This window comes from Hipposideros armiger, unplaced genomic scaffold (assembly GCF_001890085.2).
Source record: "Hipposideros armiger isolate ML-2016 unplaced genomic scaffold, ASM189008v1 scaffold_1410, whole genome shotgun sequence".
In the NCBI taxonomy this organism is placed as follows: Eukaryota; Metazoa; Chordata; class Mammalia; order Chiroptera; family Hipposideridae; genus Hipposideros; species Hipposideros armiger.
This window is the reverse complement of record NW_017732760.1, coordinates 102,341-118,366: the sequence shown is the minus strand read 5'-3', so window position 1 is coordinate 118,366 and position 16,026 is coordinate 102,341. Positions and strand designations below refer to the sequence as shown.

At 38.2% G+C, this 16,026-nt stretch overlaps 1 protein-coding gene across 1 annotated transcript in view; it reads left to right on the top strand.

Annotated features, from left to right (window-relative positions):
• ELOVL2 (ELOVL fatty acid elongase 2) overlaps window positions 1-13,985 on the top strand; it is a 68,397-nt gene extending 54,412 nt beyond the window's left edge. The window contains exons 4-8 of the mRNA XM_019633791.1: window positions 1,235-1,312; window positions 5,147-5,318; window positions 7,943-8,067; window positions 8,567-8,701; window positions 10,834-13,985. Coding sequence (XP_019489336.1) covers window positions 1,235-1,312; window positions 5,147-5,318; window positions 7,943-8,067; window positions 8,567-8,701; window positions 10,834-10,962 — 639 coding nt within the window. The 3' untranslated portion in view covers window positions 10,963-13,985. The remainder of the gene's footprint in view (window positions 1-1,234; window positions 1,313-5,146; window positions 5,319-7,942; window positions 8,068-8,566; window positions 8,702-10,833) is intronic.
• Window positions 13,986-16,026: the final 2,041 nt, after the last annotated feature.

Below are 16,026 nucleotides of genomic sequence, written 5' to 3'. Positions count from 1 at the left end.
ATCACAATGAGATTATCACTTTACACCAGTTAGAATGGCTATCATCAACAATACAATAAGTGTTGGAGAGGCTGTGGAGAAAAAGGAACCCTCATACACTGTTGGTGGGAATGCAGATTGGTGCAGCCGCTATAGAAGGCAGTGTGGAGGTTCCTCAAAAAATTAAGAATAGAATTAACCATATGACCCAGCAATCCCTCTCCTGGGTATATACCCAAAAAAAAAAATCTGAAAACATTTATCTGTAAAGATATATGTGCTCCAATGTTCTTTGCAGCTTTATTTTACAGTGGCCAAGATATGGAAACAACCGAAGTGTCCTTCAATAGATGATTGGATAAAGAAGATGTGGTGTATATATACACAATGGAATACTACTTGCCATAAGAAAAGATGAAATAGTGCCATTTGCGATAACATGGATAGATCTTGAGATTATTATGCTAAGCAAAATAGGTCAGACAGATAAAATTGAGAACCGTAGGACTTCACTGATAAGTGGTATATAAAACTGAAAGCAACAAAGGAACAAGACAAACAAATGAAGAAACAAAAACTCATAGGCACAGACAATTGTTCAGTGGTTACTGAACTAGAGGGTAAGCGGGGAGGGAGGATAGTAGAAGAGGACAAAGGAGGTCAAGTATTTGGTGATGGAAGGAGAACTGACTCTGGGTGGTCAGCACACAATGTGATATATAGATGATGTATTACAGAATTGTACACTTGAAACCTATGTAATTTTACTATCCACTGTCAACCCAATAAATTTTAATTAAATAAAATGATAATATGTACTTCATAAAATTATCAAGAGCAAATAAGATACATATGTATAAGCCAATATAAAGTATTATTAAAAATTTAGTATCATTTCCTCACATTTGTTTACATTTAATTCTACACTTTACTTATAGAAACATATGACTAGATAATTACTAACAAAATATTTTGTTCCTCAAAACATAGCTGAATCCTGGGTTTTTTTAGATTTAATTTAGAAAGAAAAGAGGTTAGAAGTAAATAATAATAATTAAGGAATATAACTATTGATATCAGTTCTTAGCAAGAATTAATCCTTTGATAATAAATGTTTGAGGACAGGATCAATCAAATTCTGGGAAGTTTGTGCTCAAACCTTGAATAGATGCCAATTAGAAATCTGGATGAGAAATTTAGTTTTTGTCCAAATTCTTGTGTTGATTCCCTCCCCACTTCCTTGTTTCTTTGGCAGCTTATTCTCTCCAGTTGGGAAGGAGGCTACAACTTACAGTGTCAGAATCTTGCCAGTGCAGGGGAAGCCGATATCCGGGTGAGTCATGAGAAGCAAGTCAACTACCTGTAACCATTTCTCACTGAAAAGAAGTCTTTCTCTTTCTATAATAGATATGAGGATGGGGGCTGGGATTAGATAAGGAAGGGACTCCTGTTCTAATAGAAATGCTTGGTACAAAAATATTTTCCAAATGTCCAACTACGGGAGACTGACTGCATAAACCATGATACATCCATGTAATGAATCCCTTTCAAAATGGAACGAGGAAGATCTCTATGCTGTTACAGAATCATCTCCAGGATACGTGAAAAAAAGCAACCTGTGTAGACAGTTTTTATGGTATAGTAGCTTTTGTGCAAGAAATGATATAAATACTATATGTGTGTGTATTTGCTTTTGTTTTTAACAAGAAACGATGGCAGAATAAACCAAAAGTTAACCAAGTGATTTCCTTTTTGGGGAGGGAACAAGGCAGAGGGGACGTTGATGGACACTAGACTCTCTGAATGTGCCTTGTCTTACATTTGATTTGGGAACCATTAAGTGTTTTACATAATTATAAAACAAAATTAAATCCTAAAAGAAGGCAGGGCAGCCTTCCCCAAAACACTTGGAAATAAACTAAAATAAATGAATATACCCATATATTAAGCTGGTGACATAACCATACAAAGAATTATTTCAATTAGCTTTAAAACAGTGTTTTCACTGGACATCCTTAGTGTGATATATCTTAACAGTATTCAGTAATTTTTTTTGGTTGCTATTAATAAAAATATTAGTATTGCTTTTTTGGAGACTGTTAACAGGTAAACTGTAGGATAAAGTATATAATGTTAATATTATTATGACATATTTAAACATAGAAGAAAGGAGTTAAAAAATTCAATGAAACCCAGTAATCATAGATTCAAATTGGAAATATCAGAACTTTATTCTTTCTAAAACAAATGTGTTTTTTTAGCTTTCTCTATAGAAAAGGCTTAGTCTGTGACAACCCAGTACAATGAGCAGGGAATCCCCAGATTGTGTTCTCTAAATACTATAATTTTCCACCAGAAGGAATTAGGATTCTTATATAATTGGCCAATTCCTGGTTTGGGTAGGAAATATATATAGGAAGAATATAGAACCTCTTATGACAGAAAACAAGGGAACTATCCAAGACTGCTAGGATCAATACAAAAACTTACTAGAGCCACCTTTAAGGGCCTCCCACTGCTAAATGTGGGACAATTTGGCTATCCAAAAGAATAGTGACTGAAGTGGATTGAAACATATTAAATGTATTTTTAAAAACACGAATTTAAAATGAACCTCAAAGAAACCTCACGGTTACCCTTTGAAGGTTGCTAAAACACCAACTCATTCTAAAAAAAAAAAAAAAAAGGAAAGAAACGTTTTCCTGCCTTTCATATGTGAATCTCCAAATGGATAAAGAGGAAGAGTTCTTCTCTCTAGAAGAAAAAAAATTACATAAATAACGAGAATAAAAATCACCATTTTGCAACTCCTAGTGAAATAATGGATCTAGACAGCAGTGATCTGTAAATGATAAAACTACTAGGTGAAAGTTGAAGGAAATTTCATTATGATTGGATTAGGCTGATAACACCTGAACTGGGTGTTCATGAATGTCAGAAATTACATCCCTCTTGATGTGATGTGATAGGAAGAACACAGAACCACCTATGAAGTATTCTTAAACCTGTATCCAATCAAGCCTCTACATCTAATTGCTGTTACAGAAAATGCGGGGACTAGAGAAGTTAAATAACACTAGGAAGACACAGTCATCCAAATCCATAATAGTGGAACTCTATACAACTGATCTAGCTTTTTGAAGAAATAAAATACATGAAAGGAAAGGGGAGCAAGGAGAGGAACTGCTATTGATTAGAAGAAATTTAAGAACCATTATCAGAAATGCAAACTGGACCTTGTTTGGATCCTAATTTAAACAAATCTTTTTTTTTTAAGATTTTATTGGGGAATTGGGTGAGGGGAACAGTGTTGGGGAATTGGGGAAGGGGACGAGCCAAATTGTTGTCCTTCAATCTTAGTTGTGGAGGGCACAGCAAGCTCAGCTCCAAGTACAGTCATGCCCCTCAGCTCAAGGTGCTGTGTTCAATTAGTTGCGGGTGGGCGTAGCCACCATCCCATGTGGGATTCGAATCAGCAACCTCGTTAACAGCATGCACTATCCCCTGAGCCATCTGGGCAGTTGCTCAGCTCAAGGTGCCAAGTTCAGTCTTAGTTGTGGGTGGGCGTTGCCACCATCCCATGTGGGAGTCGAACCGGCAACTTTGTTGTTAAGAGCGTGGGCTCTATCCCCTGAGCCACACTGGCAGCAGCTCACCTCAAGGTGCTGATTTCAGTCTTAGTTGCGGGTGAGCATAGTCCACCATCTTGAACAGGCAACCTTGCTGTTAGGAGCACGTGCTCTCACCAGCTGAGCCATCCTGCCACCTGTGGGCAGCTCAGCAGCAGCTCAGCACGGGGCGCAGCATCACTGGCCCATGTGGGAATCGAACCCGCGTTCCTGTTGCTCAGAGCTCGCACCCTTGGGAAAGCTCTTAACCAACTGAGCCACTCGGCCGGCACCAAACAAATCATTTTTAAAGAGACATGTTTGAGACAGATTTGAACATGGACGAGGCTATTCAAAGGAATTAAGGAATTGTTAATTTTACTAGATAATGTCATGGTGGTTATGTTAAAACAAAAAGTCTCCCTATTCATTAGAAGTTTTTATAGATAAATAATACAATACTTTGGATTTTTTATATGCTACACTCCCCCCAAAAAAGTGGTGGGAAATAGAATTGATTCAACGAATTGGAATCATATTGAAAATTTTTGAAGTTCAGCGATAGATACCAGAGAGGTTTCATTATACTTGTTCATCCTGCATTTGCGGAATGTTTGAAATTTTTCTTAATAAAAACATGGGTTATTAATAAGGGAGATGTTAATGCTAAGGGACTTAGAAGGGAACGGAAGTGGTGATCATGATCTATCAATGAGGAAGGAGAGCATCTTGATTTTTAATCTTTTCTTCTAAGGAAGAGACGTGAAAGCAGTAGTCACAGACTGCTCCTGGGTCATATAACTTTAAGAGATAAAAAACGTACATTGGAGGAGTAGAGAAAAATTAAAATCTAGTGCAAGAAACAGTAGTGTTCTGTTAAGTATTAGGCACTGAGCAAGGGTGAGACAGTCTCTGCCTTCAAGTGAATTATAATCTGTTGGAAAAGATAGATTCATAACACCAACTACACTTTATTATGGTTATTAAAATAGATGCATAAAGTAATTTGGGAATATAAATGAAGACATGGTTGATTTAGAAAGGAGGAAAGAAAGGAGAGGGTTAGGTAGAGTTCCAGAGAAAAGGTGGTCTTTAAGGGGAGTGTTAATAAGGGATGACTAGGCATATGCCAGACGTGAGGTAAGGAAAGTAGTGCTGGAGGTGGGGAGGAGTGGGCAGAGGCAGAGGCAGCGGCACAGCGGCAGCAGGGCTCGGGGAGAGCGAGCAGACCGCTTGAGAAGCCCAGAGGATCTGGGTGCTGTGCTTGGAGGAGGTTGGGAACACCAGCTCGCGCCAGCCCGGAAAGATCCTGTACAAACCACAGAACCGCGGACTCGGTCCTGGAGGTGCAGAGGACCAACCTGATCAGATAGGTATTTTGGAAAGATAACACTAGAATACAGTGGGTTGCTGGGAATAAGGAAAACCTGGAGTTTTGTTGGTAATCTGAGACATGCCTGCCGGTAAAGCACAGGACACTCAGGATGCTGAGAGGGAGGGCAGTACGAGGGCATTTTCAGTGCTCACCTTTTCTTTTTCCCGTTTTAAAATTCTTATAGGTAGCCAAGGTGTTGTGGTGGTACTACTTCTCCAAATTAATAGAGTTCCTGGATACGATTTTCTTTGTTTTGCGGAAAAAAACTGGTCAGATTACTTTTCTCCATGTATACCATCATGCCTCTATGTTTAACATCTGGTGGTGTGTTTTGAACTGGATACCTTGTGGCCAAAGTAAGTTATTTTGTTAATTTTTCAGTTCTGTGTAAGGGATCTTGCAAGACCATTAGTGAGTCTCCTGTGTTGAGCGTTGCATGCAGACCAGAGAGAGAAGGGAGGCCACGCATGCCTGTTCTGTCACACCGGGAAGCACGGGTTGGCCAGGGGCCATGCAGTTTATGGTCTCTGGTACTGCAGAATCAGAGTATTACTTTAAAATTTAACAATATTTTCTTGTCCATGCGCCATGTGTCCAATGGCCAGAAGCAGTACCCCAGCTAGAGCAGTTCTACTCCAGTGCCTGGGGCTGAAGGAATAAATACAGCACCTTCCAGAAGTCACCACTTGGCTGTGATACAAACGGAGTCATTTCAACTTTTAGGGCTTGTTTTTCCATTCTGAAAAATTAAAGCCACCAGAGTAGTGGCTTTTTCTTTTTTTTTTACTAAGAACTACAATAAGAAATACATTTTTAAACATCACAACCCAATGCACTTGTTCATATGTATATATTTTGTATGAAACAAAAATTTCACAAGACAGTATTTAAGCCTGGCTCTGTATGAGGCACTGCTTTTTTTTTTTTTTCATTCTGTTTCACTTTTTCAGGAAGCTGATGACAACTCTCACTGCACTGATTTACTAATGGGTCCATTATGACCTGCAGTATGAAACACTGAGCTGGAGAGAACTGTACTTTCTATCCGATACTGTCTTGTACCCGAGAATTTAAAAGTACTTTTGAAAAATCAGAACATGCGAAAATACTTAAGTCAAAATGATTTTGTCCCAGGATTTAGAATCTTGTAGAGATGACATTTTTTAAAACACCAAGGATATTTGGAATTATCAGTGATGATGAAATGCAAATTTAAACTACAGTGTGAAGGAAATTTCTGAAAGTGCAGTGGACAGAAAGAGATGCTTTTTACATCTCTCCTAGCCTGATGGAATCTAGTTTCTTGAATTTAGTTATTAAGACTATAATAGACTTCCATATAGAAAATAATCAACACCAAAAGACGGTTATAAAGGTTAAGTACTTTTTGTGATTGTCAACAGTTTCATTACAAATTACTAAGGATCTAAAAGTCAATCTCAATCACTGTGTAAAGAGATTTTCAATGTATAAAATACTATGTGTGAATTTTTATTCAGCATAGATTATAAAAATTATAAGCAGCTACCACTCATTTTTCATTAATTGATGGAAATGAAAACTCATGTGGCTAGAAAAAAAAAATCACTAATGTTGTGCTCCCTGGTACTCTGAAACTGTATTTGTGTTTTTATATAAATTCAAGTGCCTGAACCAGTTACTTCAGCCAGTGTTTGTTAAGGACTTACTAGATGCATGGTGTTATTCCTTTTGTTCCTTATTCATTGATTAGCAGTTATCTATCCAGATCTCTAATCCAGGATTGGGAAACCAGGCTAGAGAATTCAAATTCATTAATTAACCAGCACATGTTTAGTTTAGTTTATATTGTATTATATTATCTCAATCCTACCACAGCCTTAAGAGGTAATTATTATTATACCCATTTTCCAGGTGAGAAAATCAAAATTTACGAAGTGAAAGTAACATATCCAGGAGAATATAGCTAATAGGGCTCCTCTAGCTGCAGTCTCTTCCATCACAGGGCTCATAGCTCAGAGGCCAGCCATCTGGATCCCAAGCTAACACAACAAGTACCCAACACCAAGTGAATGCTGATGGGCACTTTCCATAGTTTATTGACTTAATCCTCAACAGGGGGTTCCCTGTTTTCAACAAATAATCTTACCTCTTGCAGCTCTAACTTTCCGACCCTTAGTTGACCCAACATAGAACTTAGTCCGTTTTCCCTGGTGTCCTGAAACACCACTCACCCACGCTGATGGCAGTTATAGGGAGATTTCATGAAGACGGGTGGGAGGAATGCCCTGGCACAGCGCAGCACAGCAAGTACCCTAAAACTGGATTTTAGATATTCTTTGTCCTAAAGTCTGTGAGACGGCCCAGCTCCTGGGAAGGTCTCTCTGGCCAGTCTCCTCAGTCCCAGTCCCAGCCCGTTCTCATCCTGCTGGCCCTTCTCTCCCCCGCTCCCCAGCAACCTACCCCCGCTTCCCCATGTTCTCTCACCGTCCCCAGCATCCTGGCTCCTAGGTTTCTTGTAGGTAGATTGTATTTACATGATTATGAAGGGCAGCATGTTTTCCTTGACTCTTGAGCACGCTTCTCAGCCAGGCACTGAAGGCTCTCTTTCTATAATCAAAATTGCTCACCAAAGGTTTATCTAAAGCAAAGACACCTCTCTCAAAGAAATTCTGCCATCAGCTTTAAGCTAACATTTCCTTTTCTCCCCAATTAGCTGATAGTAATGAGTTAAAGGGACAGTAAAAAGCTTTGCACATCAGGAGTTACCTATGTGGTTGGCACTCTGACTGAAACACTGTCCCAGTTTAGTCCTTCTGTTTAGGCAACATTTGCTGAATCCTGGAACAATGGCCCAATAGCCAGGGTGAGTGTATCCATGTGATTGTTAGTGCCATATTTGTTATTTGTCCTCATGACACACAAGAAGGATCTCACTGGACAAAGAATGAACAGTCTTAGTTTCTAGAAGAGCATTAACTTTTACCTGGTACTTTCGCAGGTTTCTTTGGACCCACTCTGAACAGTTTTATCCACATTCTTATGTACTCCTACTATGGACTTTCTGTGTTTCCATCTATGCACAAGTATCTTTGGTGGAAGAAATACCTCACGCAGGCTCAACTGGTATGTTCTCCCTCCTTTCAGCTCTTCTCCCTGGGAAGCTTCTAAATGTTCTCATGGGTTGGGGAAAGGAAACAGCAGTCTCAGTCCTCTTAGAAGTCAGAGGTTTTTCCATGTGCAATGAGGCTGCCTATTTTTTTCCCCTAAAAATGGCCTTTTAAGAGTGAAACCTTGTGTGTTAAAATGTCCTTAGCTTATTCCTTGCTTTGAAATGTAGATGAATACTTTTAAAATTAATGTTGATGTTAAATCATTTTTATCTAAGTCATTTCAACGACTTTTCCGTGAGAAAATTAACGAACAATTATAACTACTTACTCATAGAATTTTAAATAAAATTTCTGGATGAGAGAGTGCGTTGCTTTAGCATTTTCTTATTTGTTTTATTCTTGCAAAATTTCCGGAGTAAGAGTAGCTGGTTTCTAAAGCATAAAAGTTGGCAGTGGCTTTTGTATGCCCAGCTGCGTCCCTCCCGATGACGCCCTTCCCGCCGCCCCTCCAGGTGCAGTTTGTGCTCACCATCACACACACCATGAGCGCTGTCGTGAAACCCTGTGGCTTCCCCTTCGGCTGCCTCATCTTCCAGTCTTCTTACATGCTTACACTCGTCATCCTCTTCTTAAATTTTTATTTCCAGGTAAGTTCAATGTCAGTAGTCAGCAGTAAAGCCAGTAGACTGCACTTTTACATTATATATGTATTTAATTTTGCTGATTACATATTATGTAGCACAGACTTGTTGGTAAATTCTAGTGATAGTGGTGCATAAAGTAAAAAGTGAGACTTGTACTCCTAATACCTCTCCCCACAAAGGAGGTCCTCCTCAAAGGATAACCATTGGAATAGTCTAATGGCCATTCTGTTAAACATTTCTCAATGCCTGCAAATGAAGTTTTATCAGAAATATTATGCATTGGTATCATATACTTGCACCATGCTATTCCATGAATTCCGAAAGTTAAACATTGTGTATAATAAGACAGATCCAGGAAATTTATATGAATGGAGAAGAACGTGGGCTAAATGAATTTAAGATTAAAAAATTGTTTCCATATCAGCTACTGTGATGTTGTAGACCAGCGATTCTCAACCTGTGGGTCGCGACCCCTTTGGGGGTCGAACAACCCTTTCACGGGTCGCCTAAGACCATCGGAAAACAAAAAGATATTTACATTACGATTCATAACAGTAGCAAAATTACAGTTATAGAGTAGCAACGAAATAATTTTATGGTTGGGGGTCACCACAACATGAGGAACTGTATTAAGGGGTCGCGGCATTAGGAAGGTTGAGAACCGCTGTTGTAAACTCACTGTCGATGTGGGAAAAAATTATTTTAAGGCAAAGCAGTGTAGAAAGGTCACACTGATTTTTTTCTTAAGCGTCTTTTTATTTAACAATTTAAATGGGAGAGAACTTCAAAATGCAATTTCAGAGCAACTGTTATCCCAGAACTGATGTAAGCTGTAACAGCACAGGCCTCAAATAGATGTAGGTTTGAAATTGCTCTCCTTTGTTGTCTAGAGAAACAGAAAGCTTCATGAAAAAAATGAGAACATACATTTCTATTCAAAACAGTACTTTTGAAATTGTATTCAACTGCATTTTCTTCTTCAGACAAACAAGTGCCTTCTGATTTCTTAGTTTGCATTTGCTGAAAGTCAACCCGTAGTGGTTTTATAGAGTACAGCTGTGGGAACTGAACTTTTGACAGCTTTTCAGCTCTTGTGTTTCTGAAATTGGACTGGCTAGGCTTTGTCTTTTAGAAGAGATAAGCATTTCCTTTGAGAATTTCTAAAGAAATAACCATTGATAGAACCGAACAAAGCCACAAAAAGGAAAAAAAGCTGAATGTTAAAGGAAAGCTAAGGGAGTCATTTGCTGTTGGCTCTTGAAGAGAAACAGATGGCCCAGCCGGGGTAGGCAAGTGGCATGCACAGCTTTAACCCTGCATGTGGGTCAACTGAATCTAGTCCTTCCAAGTTGAGTATATTCTGTTAGTCTTAAGCCTTAATACCATTGCTTAAAAGGAAAAAAAAAAAAGGTCAAAATGAGATGAGATCAGGCATTTTGTCAGAATAGCAAAGATATGCCAAAACTCAAATCAAGCCCAAATCCCAGGTACTAGTACTTTTTAAATAACAGCACTTTTTCACTGGAATTGTGTTTCTTAAAAATTGTTCTTAAATAAGGCATGGAGATGTAATGTACATCATGGTGACTATAGTTATCAATACTGTATTGCACATTTGAAAGATGCTGAGAGAGTAGAACTTAAAAGTTCTCATCACAAAAAAAAATGTCCAATATATGTGGTGATGGCTGTTAACTAGACTTATTGTGGTGATCATTTCACAACATATACAAATATCCAATCAGTATGTTGTATGTGTGAAACTAATATAATGTATGTCAGTTATACCTCAATTGAAAAAAAACTCAAAAAAAATTCTTTTCAAGTAAGCAACTAATACAGAGTAAATTGAATGCTAATTCCATAATATATAATATATAAATACTATCTTATTGTAGATAAGGTGAAAGAAACAATCTTTCATTGGAATTCATTCATATGTCCTGTTTTTACCCTATTTATTTTTTTAACCAGAAGCTTGAAAGTTGTCATATTAAAAACAAGAATTCTTATTAGAAAGTCCAGTACCAAAAAAAGTCATGCATTGTTTTAGACTATATGCCACGTTAGAGACAAGGTCTTATTAAAGAATCCTTTTTCTTTCTTTTTCTCATCAAAATATACACATCCAACAGACATATCGAAAAAAGCCAATGAAGAAAGAGATGGAAGAGTCACCAGCAGGGAAAGAAGTTAAGAATGGTTTTTCCAAAGCCTACTTCACTGCAACTAATGGAGTAACAATAAGCAAGAAAGCACAGTAAACATCGAGTAACCAGACAAAGCATATATAATAGCCTAACAGATTCGCTTGTTTTAAAGCAAGGACTGAATTGCAAGTTATATATGTTTTAGCATAAACTAATTTCTTTTGAGTTTATAAATCATTTGTACCCAGAATGTATTAATATCTTGCTATTAGGTTAATCTGTTAACTGAATGCTTCTGTCAGCACTGAGGTGAAGCTGAACTCTGTAGACCTCAGAACTGGTGCAACCTCTCCCTCCGTCCCCCGTCCCCCCCCCCCCCCCCCCCCCCGACTTCACCCCGCACCAGAAACCGTCTTTATAATGCCTTATATACATCAAAGCCAGGAAACTCGAAGCATTGTTTCTCACAGCAAGTCTTCAAATTAAAAGTTAAGAGTTTTGTTCACATTAAAATGTTTTTTAAAATGTTAATTACCTTCTAAATACAGGGTATGTTCCAATCTATATTAAGCAATAATTGTCAGTGCATAAAGTAATTAGGCCCTGTGTTCCTTTAGGAATCAACCCCATAAAATTTATTAGAATGGGATTATAAATGGAAAATGTAGCAAAACTTTTCTCTTAGAGTCTGTCAAATTCCCACAGCCACCCCTGATTCTCAACTTAGTGATATGGTAATGAAATTTGTATATTTTTATTTTGAGGATTAGTTTTTCGAAGAAAAAAAAAATCTTCTGCCAAACCCTCATAGCTCAGGGGCCTTGAACAGGAGTTGTTCCTCAGTTTTAATTTGGTTTCTTTAATTATTCACGTCTACCTCTCGTGTTAAGTTGCCCAGGTTAAGATATAGACAGAACAATACTCAGTATTAAAAGCAGAATCTCAACCTGGCTGCTCATCTCTTTCTGAACAAGGACCCAAGCCCCTTCTGCCCTCTTCCTTAGAATGATATGCCACTGGGATACTTACAAATCAGAATTAACAGCAATCAGGGCAGATAGACATTGAACTTGTCAATGAGTTCTTGTGAGCCTGTTTGTGAATTTTGTTCCCAAATCCCTGCTGTCACTCTTTGCAGGTGAAGTTTTTGAAAGTAGGAAATAAAAATTGGAAGACTGTGGAGAGATTTCAACACTAAGCCGTGAGCTAGTCATGAGCCGCACTGAAAAGTGCCGATTTGGCAAACTCAGCTCATCCTTTCCCTGCCCTGGTAACAGCCTGTACTGAGAATCAAGCACAAAAGCCGAGGAAGGCATTAATGAATATTTGCTTCCTCCCTAAGGTGGGATTGTTACTTACTATTACACTGTACCAAGAATGGAGACAGAATGTGTTCTGAAGATTTGATGATGGTTTATACCCTATAAAAAGCACTTATACCCTAGACCTTCTTTTTAAAATAAGTTTTTAGGTCATAATGTTGACATCAAATGCTTAAGTGCCAGGAAGGCACTGTCACCATTGCCCCAACACATTCCAGTCTGTCTGGGAGTGCCTTTCTGTCTTTTTTTTGCTTTTCTTGCCTCCTAACCTCTAGTTTTTAATTTATTTTTTCTCTTTAAAAAAAACAAAACACTGAATTTTCTACTGACATTGCAAACTGACAATGTACTGACTTTTCTAATTCTCTTTCATGTAAACTACCCACTCAGGATTCTGGCCCACTTTTTGAAAGATGACTAGATCTCACACTGTCTTCATGGTGAAAGGTTGTACCCTGTAACATCCCTTCTCTATTTGTTGATCTAGTTCTGTTGAACAGACATCTGTCTGATGCCCACTTATTCTTGGATTTATTTTTCTAAACAGTTTTCTAAAACTGACTTGCGCTAGGGTGCTTAACCCCCACGTCCGTCACATTATAACTGTATTATTATAAGTATTGTTCTCTCCTAGAAACTCGTTGTAAAACAAGGGTTGTAAAACAAGGGCTAACTTTGGGCATGACTGTTACTGCTCCTCGGTGACAAATAGAACTTGGACTGAGGAGAAAGCCCTTGGAGCAACTGGACTCTAGTTCGGTTTTAGGTCCCAAACATGGGCTAAAATCCAGGTAAAAATGAGACTCAGAGAGGACACATCACTGTCATTCATGGTATTCATCTTATTCTTAATTGTCAATAGGCCCTAAAGTCTCACCACTCGGCACCATACCTGCAATTCTGGGCGCTTCCATGAGCTTTGTATCTGCAGAGCATGGCGGGAAGCTATTGTCCAGCAGAAGGACAGGCCAAGGAGTGCTACACATAGGGCAGCTTGACACCTCTCAGATCAAAGGGGAAAACTGGGGTAGTTTACACTTTCAAGCTCAATTTAAAGGTTTCAGGATGATTTCCAATTGGTCTTTAATTCTAGAGAAGCTTTAATAAAACATTTATGGCCTTAAACCATTCAAGGGCTGGTAAAAATACATGGAGCTAAGATATCTTAGCCACAAAAATTGAATCAGGTAAATATTTTAGCCTGTCATTAAGTGTTACAGCTTTGAAAAACAAACTGTCTACTTATGTGATGTTCCTAAAACAAAACTGTAAAAAATTTATAAAGAAAAAAATGGAAAATGTTTTTTCCCAAATTTCTTCTTACTCATAACAGTGAAAACATTTAAATGAGTACTGTAAGCAGTAAGCATATCTGTTAATAATTCCCCCAGTTTTTAAACTAACAAAATAGAACGTTTACTTAATGGAATTAAACATAGAGTAATTTTCAACCCTTCAAAATTACATATTGAACTATTTAGGCATATTGAGGGTGAATTTCTCCCACCACCATGAGAAAGGTACTTATTTTAAAGCAAAATGATATACTGCAATGGGCAGAACAGCACTTTGTGTGTAGAGACCATTCTGGTTCTTTCTAATATTTCCATATCATTTTATGATGTTTCTGGGGGGCTTCCTTATTCAGAAAATAAGGATATCACTTTTTTGGTTTACCGTTGAAAGTACTTATACCTTAAGAACATAGTATCATGATTGGGGTGGCCAGGGAGGCAGGAGAAGCCATTTTTCTTTGTAGATAGATAAAAAGCATTCTGTATGATTGTTGTATAATAAATTGATTTTTACACTAAAGTACAGCATATTGTGATTTTTCTTATCTGGTTCAAAGAAATTAAAATGTGTGTCTGCATGAGATTCCAAATGACCTATTATTACTCAGGATTTTTTTTTTTTACAATAAAGTAATATTTTAGCAATTAATTTCACACGTTTAATTCTTCCTTCATTTCAGTAAGCAGTGAGCTTTTATGTAACATTACCTTTACAGAGTTTTCATATACCAAGTTGAACTATTTCAGAAAATGATCATTCACAAGAAAAATTTAAGACCAGTTAGATAAGCAGAGGATATAAAGGTTAGAACAAACAAATTGCTATATAGAATAACCTGGATTAGCTGAGGCGACTGTATTAGGCACAAATGTAGTGTGATACCCTGAAGCCCAGGACTCTCCCTCTGCAGAGTGCCTAGACAGGCAGGAGGCTACTGCAGCTCAGGAGGGGACATGTGAGCTGAGACCTGACCGTGAGGAAGCCTCGAAGAGACTTTCAAGGTCGGGGGGAAGGATCACACTGGCGTTGTGTCAATGTCGAGAGTAGAGTTTTGAATGTGATGTTAAGGAGAATAAGATACAGGTCCAAAAGAAAGCTACAAAAGACCTCAAAGTCTGCTTATGAGTTGTTTAAATTCCTGGGTAGTAACGGGGATGGGGCAGGATATATTAAGGACGGGAAACGGGAATGGGAGAGGAAGAAAATGGAGTGGGAGGTAGCACTGAAAGGAAACTTTTATCTGTATGGGGGATAGAATTTGGGGGAAGAGTGGACATTTTAAAGAACTTCCTCAAACTACAGAGCTTTCATTATTTTAAAGTGGGTGGACCCAAGTCATTAAAACTTTATGCTTAAAAATAAAAGATAAATCCTATGTCTCCATGGCAAGGCCTAAAAACTACTGTTGTAAATTAAAAACTGCTTGTACATGATAAATGTTCACCTAAATAATTTTCTTTGTGTTTTTATTACAGCAGTCTTTCTTCAAAATCAAATTACATTCATGTATTTAAGATTTCTACTCCAGGACGCGCAAAGAAATGATCACTCTTGCAAGACTAACTAGTCACTTAAAATATCCCTTGACCTTCAGCAAAACATGACTTTCAGTCATGGGGGGAGGAAAAAGAGAGTAAAAGCTATTGATTTGTAGGTCATTTTTCTGTCTTAAAAAACTGCACTGAGGGAACATTGGAATGACACCAAGAGGACAAGTAAATTGAATTCACACCGTCACTGAGCAATTTGTAAATGCAGTCATGACTCGGGAGCAACCCACTGGGAGCCTGTTAGGACAGCAGCTGAGGCCAAATCATGTTTGGTGCCCATGCTGAGCCCAGCCATGCTCGGTGCCCTCCGAGCTCTTGGCACACATGTTTGTGCACCACAGTCGGTATCCTTGAGATGGAGCCTCTTGTATTTGCCACAGTTACCACTCAGCCATTGGCCCTGAGCCTATTAACTAAGCTGACCCCTAAAGGCATTTGACTGTGTGACTCCCAAGTACTGAACAACAAAAGGAAAAACTGCACACTTTTGCCCAGGTTAATGTCATATACCAAGAGGGAGATGAACTTCACATTCCTGTTGGCTGTGACCTTAGTCACAAAATTAGAAGTTGCAAATTTCTCTGAAGGACTTAAGCACCCTACCTAACATACTTTGTGTAGAGCTATCTTTTTTTTCTTTTTTTTTTTTTTTAAGAGTTTAGTCCTATGGGCTTTGATAATCTCTGGAAATAGTAAAGTGTAATTGAAAACTTCATCAAATCTATTGCCCAGTGTTGTGTATTACACTAGAGAACAAAAATGACCCAGATGAACTATCTGCCCTTAGAGTTCATAGTCTAGGAAAATAGATGGAGAAACATTTAGTTATAACAGAAATATTGAAATCAGCTTACAAAGAAAACTAAAGGAGGCAAGATCTGAGCTTACTTTTTTTCTAAAAAAATAGATTTTTATTGGGGAATTGGGGGGGATGGGAACAGCGCTGGGGAATTGGGGGAAGGGGAACAGACAAGTTGCTGTCATTTTGTTCTTCAGTCTAGCTGTGGAAG